Here is a 20,079-nt window from a genome sequence, read left to right as displayed (position 1 = left end):
TATCATAAAATAGCATCAGCTTCGCTAAGATATTAAAATTTTTTTGGATAACACAGTTTAAATAACCAGTAAAATGATATTTTATTGACTCAATAAAAATGTATGTTACCAGCAGAATTAATTTATTATTTTTGAATATAATTTATTAGTGATCATTGACAGATCACTGATTGACTGTTGGTAGCAAGATGACAGATAAATAATCACATAATATAAACACATTGCTAAAACTTGCGTCAGCAACATACATGTATAAACTGAATACATTTAATGATAATGATTATCTATTTCAATAAATACTGTTTACATATACATTGGTTTACAAACTATTTTAATCAACATAACCTCAATAAAATATTTTCCTGAGAAATAAAGTAGTATTTTATTAGAAACATAAATAAACCAAAGCACACGATAATTAATAATTCAGATATTATTAACATTAAATTGTTTATAATACATGAACATACAGTGACCAAAAAAAAAGAGTGTAAACATGATTGGGACTTGAACAGTAATTGATTGTTAACTTTTTCTAGCAACATTCTCATTTTTTTTAATTCTTGAAATGGTTTCTGTTGATAGACCCTAAATCTTATCTGACCGAGTGGATATTGTGCTTCTATCGTTGTTAGTGTAGGCATAAAAAATACACATGACAAATCTACTCGGGCTAGCAGATATATTTGTAGCAATAAAACGATGTACCTAGAGTTGCGAAATAAAAAAAAACAGTAATTAAGATCCACATAACCTAACTTTGATCAAATTATTTATTCGAGAATGTTATGACAGCTATACTGGATATGTACCACACCAAATCCATAATATTTAAACGGGTGAAGTTCAAAAGAAAAAAATACTAGTAAAGTAATAAACAGTACAGCTATCATTGTATTTACAAATATAGATAGCTGTTACAGCTTTACTCTAATATGAATCTTACATGGATGGATCCATTGCATAACACTATATTAAAGCGGTAATGGGATGTACAGTCTCAAGTTAGTTGATCACTGGTGCTATCACATAAAAACTATTAAAAATTGAGGTGCAAAAAAAATTATATCAATATACGCATTTGATGTAATTCGTTCTAAGATACCTTAACTATAGAGACTATGTTAGACAAGCAAATAATGCTTTGAAAATACATTTAAATACATAGATAGGAAAATAAAGTTACGTCACAGAATAAAATGTGTGAATCTAAATGTGTATTCATTTAATCATACATTTATTATGAAAATTGCAGGCAAACTAAGGAAATTTTACTAGAATGTACTTTGTGTATGGGATTATTTTAGGTTATTTTATAAATTTCACTCTGAAGACCGTAAGTTTACAATATTGTACTTGAATCATTATTCAAAGATCAATTCTATCAATTTTTTATAATTTTTTGTATAAACCAAATCATTAAACTCATCATATTAATTAGCATAATAAAAAATAGCAATTGATTGTTCCAATTTACCCGGGATTTAACCTTATCTATGTATTCAAATGTATTATTTAATGTTGCTCGATTTGTCGATGTTTAATTCTAAAATTAGTTGTATTTCTTTGGATGTATGAAGTTATCGAATACCTGTGTATTATTGTTATGTTGATGGTATATGTTGGGTATGGAACGTAGGCGGGGCACCAATTTCTATTGATTGTCCTGATACTATGGAATCAGGACTTTGCAGTGATGCACTGTACACTTGGTTCATCGGTGTTGTACCGCCTGCCTCGAATAACGTACTGTCGTATACACTGTTACTCTGCTGAAAGATTTTTTTTTATTAAAAGTACCCTCATTAAGATAATCGGGCAAATAAAAACTAAGATATTTATATATTCCTTGATGAGATTGAAAATGTGTTGTAAATTAAATTACGTTATTTGCCTAATATCAATACTAACAATTGTGCAATATTATTTTGAATAGAATAATAGCATTTCGAAATACTAAACAAAATCTTTTACATATAGTTCAATATTAAAAAATCTAAACTAGTACCCAGTCCAAATCTATCTATATATATAAAAGAAAGTCGTGTTAGTTACACTATTTATAACTCAAGAACGGCTGAATCGATTTGACTGAAAATTGGTGGGCAGGTAGTTTAGAACCAGGAAACTGACATAGGATAATTTTTACCCCCTTTTCTATTTTTCATTCCGCGCGGACGGAGTCGCGGGTAATAGCTAGTATGTTACATATGTGTGGAATAGTCACATAAAAAAATTGCACAATTGTTTTTTAATAATTATTTAAACTTTCCCTTTGTTATTCAATAATAGCTATCAGAGAATTTGAAATTACCTTCATTTCTAGACCTCTATTACCTGATAGATATAATCAGAATCTGTCTTGAGCGAACTGAAGCTCTGCTGGTGGGGTAATGACACCTGATCATCTTCCATGGGCTCGTCCATCTGAGCCTTGTAGGAAAACATAATGCTAGGCTGTGACACACTGAAAATATTAAATCAATCATTGTGACAACACATCAAGATATTGAAAATCTATATACATTCCCCTTGGAAAGACTTGATAATAAATTTAAAAGATTCGAGACTTAACACATTTGATGCCACTGGTAAAGTTCACTTTTGGATGCTAAAATTGTAGTAGCATAGAAAGTGTTAAGACAAGTAACAGGTGTTAACAACTGGTTACAGGTTTGTTTGTTTTTAATGTGAATTGATAAGTTTTCAATGATAGCAGATAGAAATCTTATTTAATTATAACTTATTTTTAATAATGCTATTAATTAGTAAAAAATTCTTTGTTCATGACCAATCATTACTATTGTTTAATGGCTACTAATGTATGAATAATTTACCTAAGTATTAATAACATAAATTAAACAATTACCTGAAAAATTCGCTGAGGAATGTGTGATAAACTAATGGAGTGTAGAGCGAGAAATAGAGCCAAGTGGTGACATCAACAACACACAGTCCTGACTGCATGGAGCCCCATGCTAGGAGTCCCGCACCAACTGCCTGAGTGGTGTCCAACAAAGCCAGTAGAAGTATATATAAATAAAATGAGAGTTTCGCTGTAACAAATATTATTATTATTTAGTTAGCCCATTCCCTTAGATAAATAGAAAGAAAAAATGTTAGCCTAGCTTACTAATAGGAGAGCTTATAAAAAATAAAAACTTATAAATTAGTTGAAAGTGCTTAAAAAAAGCACAACTTAATTTGAAAATTTCTTGAAAAACACATATGAGGTTATTTACAACCTCTGAAGTGTGATATTATGTTATAAAAGCATGTGCTTGTCTACATAGAGTTAACATTGTAATAGAAAATGCATACTGCAGCTTTTGATTATAATTAAACCTTTTCATTATTCAGTATTAAGATTTTAACATTTTCAATAAGTGTTCTATGAATCATTTTAACTTCAATACTTTTTTTTACCTATAAAGTGCAAAGAAAATTTGTAGAGCACAGACCACTGGCAAAAAATGGCCTTGATTTCTCTTTATTGCTACAATAAAGTTGTTATGCTTGGAATTGATGATTGGAAATACTTAGTAATACTGTTGTCTAATTCTTTCAAATGTGCTAATGTTAAATGAATTTAATTTAAGATGATATAGTCTAATGGATATTTGTTGCCTGATTTGCTGATGAATTAGTAGTAACATATATCTTGAATGCTTCATACTATATTATAATATAATCTTTTGACAATAAGGATGAATTACTTACTCGGTAAAGCTAAACAATCTCGGAGAGGAATCCATGGTAGCAAGAGAATTATGAAGTAAATGATTGCAAACACCAATGATGATGTAAACCAGAACAGCATTCCACCATGTCCAAACAGATCATAGTCTCTGGTATCAATGTGGAATATGTCATCGGGCATTACAATTTCCAGTGTTCCCTGTGTGATTGTGAAGGCAAGTGATATAAATGATGTAGCCAGAAGAACATATCTAATACTGCTTCTGCTGTCCATATGCCCTGAAATTTAAATAAAAACATTAATAATACAAATAAAACCTTGATGGACAATTAATGTTTTTGACATTGAAAACACTCACCAAAAGCCAATCCAAATATTACCACACTCATTTCTGTTGCTAAGAGAAAGAATCTCACAGTAACCCATAATATTTTGTCTACCAGACCACCGAATGGCATAGAAGCATTAACGGTCATGGAAACACCACATCGTATTAAGCTGATAATCACATTGCCCCACACCAACGAGTAAAATGTCAAAAATATAGGACTACTCGTAGCACGTAATTTTAATTGGGCCTTGTTAAACCTTACCACTAAGAACAGCACAAATAAAGCGTTCGGTATCAAAATTATTAAATCCCAGATTCGGACCCTGCAAAAAGATTTAACAGTGTAAGCATAACAATAAATATTATTTCGTACAAGAATATCATATCAACAATTACCTCGAATTATTTATCTCGTAGTATAACACATATTTACAAAAGGTATCCTCAGTAACAGGGGGCAAATCGGATCCGTTTATTCCGTACATTTTTATGTTTAAAAGCCCATTTATTGTAGTGTTACGAAATTATTCGAAAGCAATGGTAGAAAAGCAAAACATGACTTTTAATAATCAAATTTGTGTTTCATTACGTCAGCTCTTTTCTAACATTGTAAGAAGGTATACAGTTTTTCACTTTACTGTTGTTATATCTTCACTTTTAATCTAATTTGTAATGAAGACACCATTCAAATGTACACAACGTACACAACTACGAGCAATTCTTGATCTTCAAGAATTCATTCGGTTCAATTTCAATACGCTGCATAATAGTGATGTGATTGCAGAAGCTCGCTCGTTTCCATTCATTTCAATCGATCTTTAGCTTAGGTCAAAATCGAATAAATTTCGATTATTTTTAAGTTTAAAAATTATTTCAAAAATAACTTTTGAAAGAAAAATTTAATTTAATATAGTTTTTTTGTTGTTAGTTATTTTTATTTCAATTATATATTGAAATGTTTGTAAATATTTTAAAATTTGATCTAAAGCATTGTTTTTCAAACTGGGGGGCGCGCCCCCCTAGTGGGGCGTGACAACATGTAAAGGGGGGCGCAGAGCCGCGGGACAAACGCATACCACCACGAAGAAGAAGAATACTGCATCGAAGTGAAGGGGGGCGCGAGCATTTCTATTTTAGGCAGCAGGGTGGCGTGTAGAAAAATACTTTGGGAACCCCTGATCTAAAGTTTAATTTTACGACAGATCATTGACATGACGTGGACGTTCACCCGGGTTGGCACGATCCCATTTGTAAAGAAACTTTACCGGTGATAACTTGTGATATTGGATTCTTTTAAGAATCAGTTGTTACCTTTTAATTAATAAAAATTACATAGTACGTTAAGCAAAAATAGCTAGAAGAAAGGCAAGAGTATTCGTCATAATGGGAACAATTGCAGCGGTTCTTGGTCTCCTATTTCTGTTCTCCACAGCTTGGACTGAAGAAGCTCCGAAGGGCCCTAAAGTTACCCACAAGGTATAGTTCAGTTCGACTTATATCACGTTGATTTATTTACTTCGACTTCGAAAAAAAATCATTTTTAATCAAACTATATTAGGAAGGTCGCTGAACTTTTATAGTGACGCTTCGTGTTTCCGTTAGTCTTTGTTATATTAGCTTACTCGACAATGAATCCTTTGTGACGGTTTATTGGATTATATTGTTGGTCCTATTATTTAATTCATATTCAATAGTTGATTATTACGTATATATTTTCTAATTTAAGTTTTTATTTTCTATTTATATATTTTAGGTCACTTTTGACATAACGATTGGTGGAGAACCAGCCGGTTCCGTTGTAATCGGTCTCTTCGGAAAGACAGTTCCAAAGACAACTGAGAACTTCTTCCAACTAGCACAAAAGAAAGAAGGTGAAGGTTACAAGGGTAGCAAGTTCCACAGAGTTATTGAAAACTTTATGATCCAGGGTGGTGACTTCACTAAGGGAGATGGAACTGGTGGTAAGTTTTAAATTAATGAGTCTTCTTGGTCCCAATATATGTGCTAAAAATATATTTTAAGATTTATAAAATGTAGGTATATTAAAATACTTTTTTATCAGGACGCAGTATCTATGGTGAGAGGTTTGAGGATGAGAACTTTAAGCTCCGCCACTATGGTGCTGGCTGGCTATCCATGGCTAACGCTGGAAAGGACACAAATGGATCTCAATTCTTTATCACCACTACAAAAACACCATGGCTTGATGGCAGACATGTAGTGTTTGGCAAAGTTTTGGAAGGCATGGTATGTATTATTGCATAAAAAAATACAACCTTGACTGTGAAATTATTGTTTTTAAATATTAATATAGGGATCACTAATTTTGATTTCTAATTTCTACATAAATATTGTTGTGTTCTCAACTAGATGTTAAAAATCCTTTCCTTTGCAGGATATTGTGCGTAAGATTGAGAAAAGTAAGACAGGAGCCAACGACCGTCCCGTCAAAGATGTTGTTATTGCCGATACTCACACTGAAGTTGTTGCAGAACCATTCAGTGTAACAAAAGAGAGTGCTCAATAACACATATCACAAATTATTAGTTAAAAATAATTTCATTTATAATTATTATAAAATATTTGTGTTTTGTCACAACTTGTGATAATTTACTTTACCATGCATTTGAATTAGTTTTACATACTCATTTCTTTTTAATAATTTCACTTAAAATCTTCTATGAGTTCATTGAGATTTTGGGTATAATAAAATAATTAAAATTACTTCTTGTTTTATTTTGCAGACACAAAAACACTAACGTTTCTTTTGTTGTTAAAATGTCCATTACTGTCCTTTTAAAATGTAAGCAACAAGAAAAAAAAAATTTGAGTTAAGGTATTTTCGTATTTCACATGTTAACTTAGTAATACTATAAGTGAAAATGTTTGAATGAATGGATCGTATCTCCATAATGGTTCAACTGATCTTGATGAAATTTGGCATAGATGTAGATGTTAGTCTGGAAGAACACATAGGCTACTTATGATTTTTTAATTCTGCGCGGACGCAGCCGACAGCTAGTTATTAATATATACAAAACAAACTAAAAGTTACCTACTCCATAGATGGAAAAAAAATCTAAATATTTTTTAATAACACAATTCTCTCTTGTATGTTATTGGAACAGTAGTTAAGTTTTTTAGATAGATTAATTTATTTCTTAAATTACTTAGGACAAATTTTTAATTTCTTTAAAGCATAATTCTGCTTCACGTTTGACATCATCATTTTTAGCAGTGACACCAAGTTTCCAGCCGGCTCCACAGGATTTTCTAGCCTTATCCAATAACATTTTCTTCATATACAGCCTTCCTAGATTAACATAAACTGCTCCTAATTCGTCCATATCAGGTAATTGTTTACCAATTTCAATAGCTTGTAATAAATAACTTATTCCTTCATCATATTTTTCAAGATGGTCACAAACAGTTGCAATGTCATTCATCTGTATCACAATATGCTCTTTTTCCACATCTTCCAATTTCTCCATTCTGATCAAAGAACTTACCATCAGATCAAGCCCTTTATTACTGTTCTCATAGTCAACTAATAAACGTCCATACCAATCTTCTGTCAAAGCTATAAGTTTTTCCATTTCATTTAAAGCTTCTGAAGGTAAATTTTTCAATTTACTTAAACACCAATCATAACCTAATTTAGCTGTAGAATACTCTTTTTTCAAATGACTTATTCTCGCTAGCTTTGCACTAATGTGTATAACACGGGGATCATCTTCTTTTGCACCTTCCGCCATTATTCTTTGGGTGACAGCGACAAATAACTGCTTAGCTTTATCCAGTTGTTCTCTTTCTAAAGCCAAATTGGCCATTACATCATAAATATATGTCACACCAGCCTCATTTCGCATTTGTTGTGCTTGCCTCAATGCGATATGTAACAGTTGTTCTGCTTTTTCGTATTCGCCTCTTTGTGTAAAGAGAACACAATGTTTTATAGTTTTAATTAATTCGTCTTCCGCGCTCAGTTTCTTGTTAAAACCTAACCATGTGAACAATGAAAACCCTAAGGTACATGGCACGGCAGTTCTACCAAATGCAACTTTTGGTAAGTGTTGAATTGTTGGGTAATAATACCTTCTCATTTGCAGTAACCTTCTACAAAAATATCTGCATCGCGATGTCATCTTGGATCATTAATATGTTAATGTGTAATTAGTTTCATTGGTTATGTAAGGCTCAAGATTTATAAAAATTATGACTGACGACCAATCTTTGTAAACACAGCTGGTCACTTGACATTTCCTGTCAAATCAAGTTGCCTTTGAGTGTTGCTAGATGATCATTGATCACCCAAATCTACCACGAAAATCGCTACAAGGTTTTTAAAAATAAAAATAATTTATACAATCACCAACGTTTATTTCATATTTACACAAGCATCGGGTTACTTGATATTAGGTAATTGGATGGGAACAGCTTTGCACAACGTGGCTGTTATGAGACAGAACATTTTCATACCATTGAACCGTTGTTGAACGCCTGCAACTTGGTCAGATTGCTAAAACCCAGAGGAAAATTAATAGAAATACTCTTGAATATTCATCAAGGACTCCTCCTATATCTTGTCCTCATATATTTTGTAATCCCAAACGCCAAGAAGGAATTCCTCTGAAAATAATATTTTGTTTTACCTGTGTGTGCGATCAATAGGTCGCCCCAAACTTATTTCAAAAAAGTTGAAAAAATACAAGAGTAGCAAGAAACATATTTAATTTTTATATGAACTTAACATATACGTAGCTTACAATTGTCTTTTATCTATTGTGGAAGCGCAAAATAACTGCACTTTATCCTTTTCTCCCTGGCATTTATTTCTCCATTGTTCGGTTGATTTTAATATTCTTGAAAATCCATCGTAATTATCTTCGTTTTTATAGTTTGTAGGTGATTCCCAAGTTGTTTTACTTTCTCAAAAATAAAGAAAAAATTTAAAAAAATTACACATATTCAGTATGCAATATAATTTACAATATACAGTTATAGTACCCATAGGACTCCTTAATTAAACTGGCTACATTTTTAAAGTCACCTGAAATAAATAATAAAAAATCAATAAAGACATTTATACTTTATTATTATGTTATTCTTTATTAGTGAAAAAAAAATTAAAAACCTATGTGTGCAAATTGTGAACGAGGCATTTATTAAACGATGGCGACTTACATGCTCGAAACAAAACTTGTTGGCCTTGAAGATAAAACATCTACCAATGTATTTGAACAGCAATGAATATATTAAATGCAATGTTAAGTAAATTAGCATATATGATACAATGTTTTCGCCAAATATAAATAACATCGATTACTGTATGAATCGTTGTTTATCAGCTTATATACATCCCACCGCAAGCGTCGGAGTTACCATAAGTTAGAGGGAACTAGGCTTAAATTATCCACGCTGGTCAATTGCGGGCTGGTTGAGTTCAAACACATCTTCCAATTATTTCGTAGGTGAGTGTTAATGTGGTTACATCTGATCAATGTTCATATAGAATTCAAAAACACATTGGTACATGGCGGGGATTGAACCGGAACCTGCATGTGACAAGTCGAACGCTTAACCCCTGAGCCACCAATGCTAAACTGTACGGTTATACATAAGAAATATGTTTTTTTTTCTGTCCTCTCTCTCTTCTGCAGTGGAGTTACAGATACAATTCATTATCATGAAACGAGAAGCACAAAAAAAATAATTCCACTTAATATTTCAATCTCTCTAGTGCATTCACGGCTGTGTATTGTAGGACTAGACAAGAATTTTAATTGCCTAACATTCAATGCCTTACCGCAGTATGATCAGATCGATTTTTTTTAATAATAAGACCGAACATAACATGTATACATAGTTTCTAAAGTGCGACTACAGGTCTTTGAATAAGGTATAAAACACTATATCGCGCTTATGCTTGACTCATTAAAATCTTTTGCACGTTATCGTTAGTTTAGTAATTAAAAAATGACAAAAAAAACAAGAATGTTGAACATTGTGAACGGGTTTTATCACCTTGGGTGCTAAGAGGTCGAAATTACATTCAGAGTCGGCTTAACATTTGAATAGAGGGAAATTTCAAAATCACTTCTAAAATTGTTATCTTAATTTTTTGTTTATATAGGTACAGTTATTCTATTAAGCCATTATTTTCTTCGGAGCGAAGAATGATCTTAATATTCGAAAATAACGGTCAAAAAGGCGAAGCTTTACCATGACCAAAATAAAATCGAAAACAAAAATCTATATATATAAAAGAAAGTTGTGTTAGTTACACCATTTATAACTCAAGAACGGCTGAATCGATTTGACTGAAAATTGGTGAGCAGGTAGCTTAGAACCAGGAAAAGGACATAGGATAATTTTTACCCCGTTTTTTTTTTTTTTTTTTTTATTCCGCGCGGACGGAGTCGCGGGTAAAAGCTAGTAGATAATAAATAGTCCATGGGCGTCGATGATTACTTTGGTGTTCCCGCCGCTCGTTTGTCCCCTTCTTTTATAAAAAAAATATCTATGACCTATGTTTACAAAATATTATATAATTATTACATAATACTAAGATATAAATTTCTTACCTTTAAATGTTTGTTTAATCGGGAATATTTTATCAATATTAGATGACTCTGATGACCTGTTTGACCGTGAAACTTGTTTTGCCTGTGAAATGTATTAAGATTGTTGTATCCATGTGCATATTTATCTACCATAGTGTACGTGATCAATATCGAAACATTTTAACGAAACAAAACTCAGTTTTAAGTGTTTCAGAAATTAATACTCGAGCGATGTGCTTAAAAACAGTGAACTAAAATTATCAATAAATATGGCAAGATATATTGGGGCTAACGGACACATAACCCGTTATAAGTTTCGCAATATTATTTTTCTTTTCATTATTGTTATTAAATTTCGTTATATTTAAATAAAATTATGTAGATAATATCCAGGTTAAACCTATTACCTCATGTCCTGGTTTCCTTAATTTCTGTTTATTCTCTTTCCATTTTTCTAAAGCTTCTTGCTGTTTATTTTTTAAATAAACGTATTGTGAATACCATTTATAATGCGACTTTATATCAACATAAGATATTCCTATGAAACAAACGATTGTTAGAAAATAACGTTTTTATTTCTATTTATTTAGAAAAAGTGTGTATAATTTTACTTTTTACTTTATTACTATTATTATAAATGAGAATGTTAAAATGGATGGATTTTTGTTTGAAGGTAACTCCGGAAAGGCTCGACGAATCTTGATGAAATTTGGTACAGATATAATACATAGGCTACTTATTAAGGTTTTTTGAAGCCGCGCGGACAGAGTCGCGGGCGACACAGTTAGTAATATTTAATTATTAAAGTTTCGAATGTTTTTAAAATTTCTTCGATTTAAGATTAATGTGAGTTCAATATTGGTAGAAAAATCTGTGTATATAAATCATGAGGGCAATAAAAATAGTGAATTATCTATTGAAATAAACCTGAAATCTTTGCCATGACTTCGTTCTTGAATTGATGAAACTGTTCAGTATTTTCAGTTCCATCGTCAATATTTGTTACATCTTCGCCATTTCCAGAGTGAAAATATTTATTCCATATTTGTATGAAAATATTATAATTGTATTCGTTCCAACCGTTGTAACGCTTGCTACTCGTTACGAATTCTTGAAATCTCTGTACTTCCTATAGGCAGAGTTATAGTTAGTTAAACATTTTTTGTAATATTACATAGATTAATATTGAGCGAAGCTTAACCGTATGACTATTATTAAAAGTGTAGAAAATTGAGACCCTTAGCATAGATTTAGTGCGAGAAATTTCGACTAGGAAGCTGCTAGGACCTCCAAGTGCAGCAGTTAGAATCATTTAACAATATTAGACGAAATTTTAGAGAGTACAAATTTAAAGCAACATTCATTTAACAAGCAGAAATCTAAAATATCCTCCAGGCGACCGAGAGCTTACATTTAGTATAATCAATATTTAACTCACCGGACACTTGAATGGAGAATTTCTAAGAATTCTGACAGGACTCGGTACGATTTCATTAAATTTCTTTGCAGAAGTTTTGGTTACTGTGTTTTTTAAAACTTTTTTTTCTTTTTGATTGATCAACAACTAAAATCAGGACATAATTGTGTATTCATAGTATTACATGGTTTGGACTTTACTTAATGTAATGGTCAAATTTAGCGTTCGAACTATTATCCCGGTCCTGGTTTCGATTCTGAACATTTGTAAGCGTAAACGTAAGTTGTCTAAAACCACATTTTAGGTGTATTCTGTAGGTGTAGTGCGTTTCTGAGCCTAAAATTCTTGTTTAAAACATCTATGTCTCTATTTTCTCAAATATATTGTCAGGAATGGCAATAAGTTTATATGGAGATTTTGGTCTCAAAAACCCACGGTAAGTCTAGTAAGCTCAGTATATTAGATACAGAGATTACAGTAGAATTTTTTATCTTGTCTGTACCAAAAAATTTAAAAAATAGATAGTTTGAATTATTGGAAATAGCACAATCTTACCTGCTGTTGAATTTCTTTCGCACTAATTTTCAATGAATTTAGTTCACTTCGTAAAAATGATTTAAACGTTCTTAACTTTTCTTCCAACCCTAAAACATCTCTTTTAACTTCGTCGATGTCTGAAATGTAGGTACAATAGAAAGTACGTTATTGTGAACTCTTCAAATACCAAATGTAAATCATTTGTCTTAAATGAGTATTCCTTTGAGTAGTAGTTGAAACTAACCGAGCTTTTCGATGTCTCCTCGAGTGTCTGTGGCTATTTTAACATCCTCCAACAGATTTTTAATTTCGATTAAATTTTTTTGCAATGCCGATTCGTATTTTTTAAATTCATTCAAAGCTTTAAAACTTGTGAAATTCTCTTCGTCCAATCCCAACGAGGATAGTGATTTATTAATTGAGGAAGCCAATACATTTTCTTGTATCTTCAGTCTTCTTAACTTTGCAAGAGTAGTTCCATTAGTTTCATCCGAATTTTTACTTGTTTTGCTCATATTCTACAAACTAATTATTTATTTTAGCTTAGTAATTAAGAAATAAATAAAATATTTAACAACGTTGTCACTTTGAATCTTTATCGATCAAACAATTTAATGGCTTGTTAAGGTTGTTATAGCAATTAACAAACTCCTATAACGATAACGTGACTGCCTAGGCCCTAGATGTGAGTTTGTATATACAATTATATATAATACTTTCACGTCATTTAACCTCTCTGGGGTAGACAGCAAAGGTTATATTGGTTTGTTACACCGATGCCCGAGCCTGTACAACAAATATAACACGAAAACTAATCAACCAGGAAAACAAACATAGTTAAACTTAGCAATTCCCAAATTAAATATTTTACATTTCAGCTACTTGAGTTTGATGAGGTGTATATAATCGTACGAATACCTTTAGACCTAATTGGCTTTAGATGAAACATAAATTTTAGATACGTAAAATTTAAGAAAGAGTAAGAAATTAAAAAGTAAAGACGTGATATAAATCTTTATCAAAATCTTTTTTATATTAAAAACATGTTTTTCTTGTCGTGTTTGGTTAGGCTACTTAATCTATGGACATTAAAAACCTATATTTACTCTTTGACAGTGCCAGAAATAAAAAAAAGGAAAATGTCAACGTCAACACAATTGATGTCAATGACATGTTTGTGAATATTTGTTTAATAAAAATAATACAAAAATAAATTAATTCTAATATATAATGAGTTACATGAGTGATCTGTCGCAATCTAATGAATATCTAAGCTTTAGAAGTAGTATTCCATTGCGGAAAATAGTCGTCGATTCAGATGGTTCCAAGGTAAATAAAAATAAATGTTAACAAGGGCATTGAATTTAACCCATATTTACTTAAATATAAATCGCCGAGTTATTTTTTTAGGCCTGGCGTATATTTGATAGCGGACCAAAATCAGTTCGCTGTCCTTTAATATGTTTGCCACCAGTTTCTGGAACTGCCGACGTGTTTTTTATGCAAGTGATGGGCTTGGCCTCGAGAGGCGTTCGCGTGATAGCAGCCGAACCTCCACCATACTGGAATATGAAAGAATGGATTGATGGTTTTAAACGTCTCATTGATTATTTGGAACTAGACAGGGTACACATTTATGGAGCCTCACTAGGTAATTATAACAATTAGATAAAATTGTGCATTTATGGAACAGTTAAAAAAACATTTAGAGACATTAAACTTTATATTAGAAACTGACCAGAGGTTCAATTAGCTACTCATTTTAACCTTCTTAAATAATGGTTCTTGTTATATGTAAAATTTGTAGATGATTATCTCTAATTGTATTTTTTGTAGGAGGATTCATGGCTCAGAAATTTGCTGAGCTTACAAGAAACTGTCCAAGGGTAGCTTCATTGGTTCTATGTAATACATTTACAGACACTTCAGTGTTTGAATACAATGATTCATCTGCACTTTTCTGGTTACTTCCATCTTTAGTGCTGAAAAGAATGTTAATGGGAAATTTTACAACTGATAAAGTTGATAAGAGGATAGCTGAATCTATTGATTTCATGGTAGAAAGGGTAAGAAATAATTTTTTTTTGTTTAAATAAAATGAACAATACATATTTAAATGACTATGTTGAAGAAACATTGACATTAACCCATCTAATTTTATAAATAAAATTCATTTTTTCATTACTAATTAATTATAATTTCAGCTCGAGTCACTCAACCAATCTGAACTGGCATCAAGACTAACTCTCAATTGCAGTCCGTGCTACATTCAACCTCATATTTTGAATGATATGCCAATAACAATAATGGATGTATGGGATGAAAGTGCATTAAGTTCAAGAGTTAGAGAAGATCTATACAAATCATATCCACAAGCTAAACTGGCTCATTTAAAAAGTGGGGGCAATTTTCCATATCTAAGCAGAAGTGATGAAGTTAATTTACATTTGTTGGTAAGTTAGTTCTTTTATTTGGCCAAGTTTCCTCCAAAAATTGTCAAAAAAGTACTTTGTATGAAAGTATTGGTAAATTTTTCACACAATAGTGATCTGATAAATAATAATAAAATTTTGTTTTATTTGAAATATTATCAAACTGTGTAAATATTTCAGTATATATATAGATACCTACACACCTTCAGTTGTAACTCGGTCATAACGATTGGACTGTCAGGTTAAAACATATGTGCATAAAATACTGAGAACTTAAGCACAATTTCTCCTATTTTCCTTGGTAACTGAACCTTAATCAGTCATTGTTCATTTAAAACTGAAAGTTTGTAGCCGACTTGTCCTAAATAAACTTGAACACCTTGTAGCTTGGGCACATTGAAATTGTTGGGTTTTTAAAATGTATAAAACTTACATTAAAAATTTTATTTTACTTATTTCAGATACATTTACGTCAATTTGATGGCACGGAATTATCATCATCTTATCTAAGTCTTGTACCGCAACCAAAGTCTGGCAACAATTCTGAACAGGCTTCCGTCAGCTATTTCAACCAGAGGGATAAGTTTGTTAAAATATCGTGAAACGGAAAATTATTCTTTATATCATTGGAAATCAGGTTGTTTTTAATGTGTTTATGCATTTCATAGAAATATTAAAATTTTACATCTTACAATTTATTAATGGCTGCCATTTATAGGTAATGATTCAAGTATGCAAATTAAATACTTTGGATTCAAGATTGGGGAAAAACAAATTTGTATGTTTTAATTTAAATGAAGTGCCTTGCTTACAAATTTTAAATATTGTTTTTTTTGACAAATTTTGTGTTTTATTTTTTCTAATATGTAATCCTAAAAGAGCTGCTAAAAGACAATATAAAGATATTGTTTATATGTGATGATATAAATTTGATATTTTTAAAGAATTTAAGGTTGTAAAGAACAAAATACATTCCTCTTTTTGTATTTTAATCAATAAAGAACTCTATACTTAACAAATCTATGTTTCTTTCTCAATATTCTGTTGTGTTTGTTTCTTTTCTTTCTGAAGCTGTAGTGCTTTCTCTCTCTCTTCATCATCTGAGAAATATTCCGCTAAGCTGTCATCGACAACTGGTTGTCCGGCCAATGTTGTACCCTTTTCCGTCAATGAATGAATAGGGTTATCATAAATATCAATACTAGGCTGATTCTGATGTTTGTTTTGAGCACTTATTGTTGAATAAATAGACATCGCCTGCAAGGAAATGAATCATATTCAATTAAAACATTTTATAATGATGTAAACTTTACTAACAATAGAGTAATTAACACAATCTAGTAATGTTAAATAAAAAATCTGTCCGAGAATAATATGAATTGTATGACAACTCATTCAAAATCAATTCAGTTGTTTAGGCTTCTGGCCTTCACACAATTGAATTTACATACAAACTCATACACTTCCTGAGTTAGGTTATAATGCATTTTTCACCTGTGTTAAGATTTTACAAGATAATAGTACATAAAAAAAATACTGATTTTGAAGTAACACATATAAAAACTTGCTGTTCTCTGGTAATTCAGAAGAAATGAAAGGGACAACATATTTTTTAGAAATGTTACTGCAATGTAAATCCATATTAAGCACTTACTTGTGCCACCAAACTGGATACATCTCCTGCATTAGCGGGCAGGATGAGTGTGTTATTTGTTCGAGCGAGTTTATTGAATGCGGCTACATATTGTTCAGCTAGAGTGAGTGATGCTGCATACTTGCTGTCCTATATATAGAAATGAGTTAATAATAATAAAAATATTTCAAATAAATAAAAAAAAATGTTTATTTAATTTTTTTTTTAAGATCGTCAACTAAATTAATATTTCAATTTTCTTTGGTGAAAAAAAAATCATTGCAAATAGTCAATATCAAGCTTCTACAAAATGTTGCATTCTATAAAATACCTGTTGCGCTAGAGCACCGGCTAAAAGCTTCAACCCGCGGGCCCTGGCGTCCGCTACCGCAATCATAGCCTGAGCTTCACCAGACGCCTTGTTTATCTGCTCTTGTTTCTCAGCCTCTGCAACATACATTTATAATTATCAAAGAATAATGAAAAAATCATTACAGTTGAACCTGGATAAGCAAGAGTCCTGGGTACATGGTTTGATTGTAACTCTTGTTGATGTTACACTCTAGAAAAGAAAACAAGTTAAATAACCCTTTAAAAATCAAATAGTTTATACTCTGTTTACCTAAATTGATTCCTTGTTTGATTGATTTGAATGAAATTATTTTATGTTGAAGACTAATGGCAATTACAGTTGGGCAGCATTTTTGTTTTTATTTCTTGAAATTATTACAAATCAACACATTATTATTGGTAAATAATACAATATATAAATTACAGGTCATATAAGTAAAATTTGTAAAATCGATCTTATGATAACACTTCAATTCTTAATTCAAATCTCTTTTTATTATTGGTTTTAAAACTTACCTGAAGCTAATATTCTTGCTTGGCGTTTGCCTTCCGCCACATTTATATCTGCCGCCCGGACTCCTTCAGATTCCAATATAGCCGCGCGCTTCTTTCGCTCAGCTTCCACTTGCATTTGCATCGCTTCATGTACACGGGTTGGTAATTTTATATCACCTGAAAATTTATTAAAAATTAGCCTCTAAATCTGATTTAATTATTATGTAATGACAAGAACGATACACTTCAATTATCTAAGGCTGATTAATTATTACTTTTGACAGAATTTTACATAACTATTTATTAGTATTACAAATTCTTACGTATTTCATATCGAAGGCAAGTAATACCCCAAGCTTCACTGGCTTTATTGATGGCATCCACAATAGACACATTCAGAGATTCCCTCTCCCTGAACACTTTGTCAAGTGATATTTTACCAAGTTCTGATCTCATTGTTGTTTGCGCTAATTGTGTTATTGCAAATTCTGGATCTTCCACTCCATATGATGCTGAAATTTATATAACAGTAATTATATAATGTACATTGAAGGATGTTTATTTCCTATTCAATCTGTACAATGTCATTTGAAGCTACAATGATAGACAGGCAGATATTACAATGTAATTATGTAGAAAACGGAATCAAACATATATGCTAAATTACCATGGTTACGGTAACAGTTTGCTGTACGATATTTCATCAAAATTAACTTTTTGACATACATAAGTCCTATATGTATTTAAAATTATATTAGTACATATTTACCCAAATATGGATCAATAATCCGTAAATATAGTACACCATCAATACCCAACGTCACATTATCAGAAGTAATGGCACTTTGTTTTGGAACATCTATAGCTATTTCTTTGAGACTCTGCACATATTTAATTTTGTCTACAATAGGCCAGAGTAAATTGAGTCCCGGCTCAAGCAATCTGTGAAATTTTCCCATACGCTCAACAATCCATGCCTAAAAATACATGCAAATTTAAAATATCATTCATGCAAATTATTCACTTATATATTTGAAATGTAAATTATCTCTAATCTTTCACTTACACCATAACAGTATAACAATACTTTAAGGTGAGTAGATCTTATAAGAATAACTGAAGAGAGGGCTTATTTATATTAAATATATAAATTTCGCACTATGAACCTATAATAATCTTTAAATTTTAATGGTAGATTTCAATTCAAATAATCATCATAGTACTGTGATGTTACATGACTTTTAAATTTAAACATAATGGTAATAAATAAATATCATATTGACAGGAAATTTAAATAGTAAATTAAAAGTAAGTTTCAATTACAGAATTGGTTTAATAAATGATGCAATAAATTAAAAAATGTTCAAAACTAACCTCTTGTTGCGGAACAAACATTATTATTGTGTTGATTGGAGTTGTAGATCTATGTCTCGTAGCTATGCTATAGAGAAAATTTGCTTCATTTTGATGTTCTAGCTTAAATACATTCTGGAATTGAATAAATACAAATGAAAGACATCATAAATGAGTGGACGTATAAAGCTTTAAGTAAAACGTACTTTTAAAGGAAGAGCTCTAGATAATAAGAATTTTGAACGCGTAAACATATTTGTTTCTTTTTTATTGACCCTTTTCTTCTTCGATATCTTTAAAAACTTTAATATTCACTCTCTAACCACTTTTCTTGCGTCCCATACATATCCAAAAATTATGTCAATGTCAATTTGGCAAAATGACATTTTCTTTTCCGTTCGGATACATTATTGCCTACAGTCACCATGAACGTCCGTAAAGTATTGATTTTAGCGAACTTTTTCTTAATATTAAAACCTTTTTTGGACAACATTATGAATTAAGAGCATCAGGAACATAATATTGATGCTCTTTACATCATTGTGATACCCAGTACTCTCCATTAAAATATTTATATCAGTGATTCATGGTCATGAGTTGCCATTTAGCTTATTTTAGCGGACAGTAATTTTTTGATTTCAGACTTTTCCCTGCAAAGTTCGGAGAACATTAACATTGTTAGTCCTTACAATTTATTCCACTTTTTGTGTGGACTTCAGTCAGCTGACGTTTTTATGAACTTCACCAATGGTCTGAGCACTGGTATCAAGGAAGATGACACGAGTAAAAAGTTTTAATAAAACAGAATGTATGCAGCATCCAAACATATGCTTTATTATCGAATATTTTACATAACGTCCTCTTCGTGTATTACCTACAGTAAATTTCCAAACCGCTTATTATAACTTAAATCTATACTAAATTATACGTTTCGGACGACGTTTTAAATTCTGATTTTCAAACAATATTTAGGACATTAAAACGGTATTATCGAATGGTAAGCGATTCGTCTAGTCATATAAGTATGTGAATGCGTCATACTATATTTAACTCAGTACACTTTGAGGATAACTTATATTCTAATCATCTAATGGCTTGATTTCTATGACGTTAATCTAATAAAAAAACGATGAATGCACCACAAATTTTACATAAAAGTAATAAAGCAAGTATTATTTTAAAGGCCAATAATAAGTTTAAAGTGTAAAGATACAGCAAAGATTTAAATACAAAAACCTACATACTTTACAGCATCAAATTCATTATA

General features: G+C 31.1%; 6 protein-coding genes across 9 annotated transcripts; 2 read left to right on the top strand and 4 right to left on the bottom strand.

Annotated features, from left to right (window-relative positions):
• Positions 1–1,463: 1,463 nt before the first annotated feature.
• On the bottom strand, positions 1,464–4,729 carry LOC106716599 (transmembrane protein adipocyte-associated 1 homolog). 4 transcript variants are annotated; one of them, XM_014510137.2, is made up of 6 exons: positions 4,428–4,729; positions 4,059–4,354; positions 3,721–3,978; positions 2,870–3,056; positions 2,338–2,467; positions 1,464–1,772 (listed from the first exon to the last, which is right to left on the bottom strand). In XM_014510137.2, exons 1-6 carry the CDS (start codon positions 4,514–4,516, stop codon positions 1,605–1,607), a joined length of 1,128 nt encoding a protein of 375 aa, XP_014365623.2. In that variant the 5' UTR covers positions 4,517–4,729; the 3' UTR covers positions 1,464–1,604. The 4 variants fall into 4 exon arrangements, with proteins under 4 accessions (XP_014365623.2, XP_014365624.2, XP_014365625.2 ...); XM_014510138.2 differs by having other exon boundaries at positions 1,464–1,769; XM_014510139.2 differs by having other exon boundaries at positions 1,696–1,769; positions 2,315–2,467.
• Positions 4,730–5,249: 520 nt separating this feature from the next.
• LOC106716598 (peptidyl-prolyl cis-trans isomerase 6) lies at positions 5,250–6,674 on the top strand. Its single transcript, XM_014510136.2, has 4 exons — positions 5,250–5,507; positions 5,785–5,992; positions 6,094–6,278; positions 6,427–6,674. The coding sequence occupies exons 1-4, from the start codon at positions 5,415–5,417 to the stop codon at positions 6,556–6,558; spliced, it is 618 nt and encodes a 205-aa protein (XP_014365622.2). The 5' UTR covers positions 5,250–5,414; the 3' UTR covers positions 6,559–6,674.
• Positions 6,675–7,088: 414 nt separating this feature from the next.
• On the bottom strand, positions 7,089–8,275 carry LOC106716630 (tetratricopeptide repeat protein 19 homolog, mitochondrial). Its single transcript, XM_014510184.2, has one exon. The coding sequence runs from the start codon at positions 8,174–8,176 to the stop codon at positions 7,202–7,204; it is 975 nt and encodes a 324-aa protein (XP_014365670.2). The 5' UTR covers positions 8,177–8,275; the 3' UTR covers positions 7,089–7,201.
• Positions 8,276–9,063: 788 nt separating this feature from the next.
• On the bottom strand, positions 9,064–13,063 carry LOC106716502 (coiled-coil domain-containing protein 112-like). The gene is made up of 6 exons (XM_045681636.1): positions 12,919–13,063; positions 12,567–12,685; positions 12,033–12,158; positions 11,522–11,723; positions 11,002–11,132; positions 9,064–9,081 (listed from the first exon to the last, which is right to left on the bottom strand). The coding sequence occupies exons 1-6, from the start codon at positions 13,061–13,063 to the stop codon at positions 9,064–9,066; spliced, it is 741 nt and encodes a 246-aa protein (XP_045537592.1).
• Positions 13,064–13,692: 629 nt separating this feature from the next.
• LOC106716639 (maspardin) lies at positions 13,693–15,627 on the top strand. Its single transcript, XM_014510192.2, has 5 exons — positions 13,693–13,877; positions 13,959–14,199; positions 14,385–14,614; positions 14,753–15,001; positions 15,442–15,627. Exons 1-5 carry the CDS (start codon positions 13,779–13,781, stop codon positions 15,580–15,582), a joined length of 960 nt encoding a protein of 319 aa, XP_014365678.2. The 5' UTR covers positions 13,693–13,778; the 3' UTR covers positions 15,583–15,627.
• Positions 15,628–15,952: 325 nt separating this feature from the next.
• Positions 15,953–19,200, bottom strand: LOC106716604 (stomatin-like protein 2, mitochondrial). Its single transcript, XM_014510146.2, has 8 exons — positions 19,019–19,200; positions 18,834–18,947; positions 18,229–18,436; positions 17,783–17,971; positions 17,481–17,636; positions 16,945–17,060; positions 16,635–16,763; positions 15,953–16,237 (listed from the first exon to the last, which is right to left on the bottom strand). Exons 1-8 carry the CDS (start codon positions 19,064–19,066, stop codon positions 16,001–16,003), a joined length of 1,197 nt encoding a protein of 398 aa, XP_014365632.2. The 5' UTR covers positions 19,067–19,200; the 3' UTR covers positions 15,953–16,000.
• Between the last annotated feature and the right edge of the window lie 879 nt (positions 19,201–20,079).

The sequence above is a fragment of the Papilio machaon genome, chromosome 16, assembly GCF_912999745.1.
Source record: "Papilio machaon chromosome 16, ilPapMach1.1, whole genome shotgun sequence".
Lineage (NCBI taxonomy): Eukaryota > Metazoa > Arthropoda > Insecta > Lepidoptera > Papilionidae > Papilio > Papilio machaon.
This window is presented reverse-complemented; position numbering and strand designations above follow the sequence as displayed.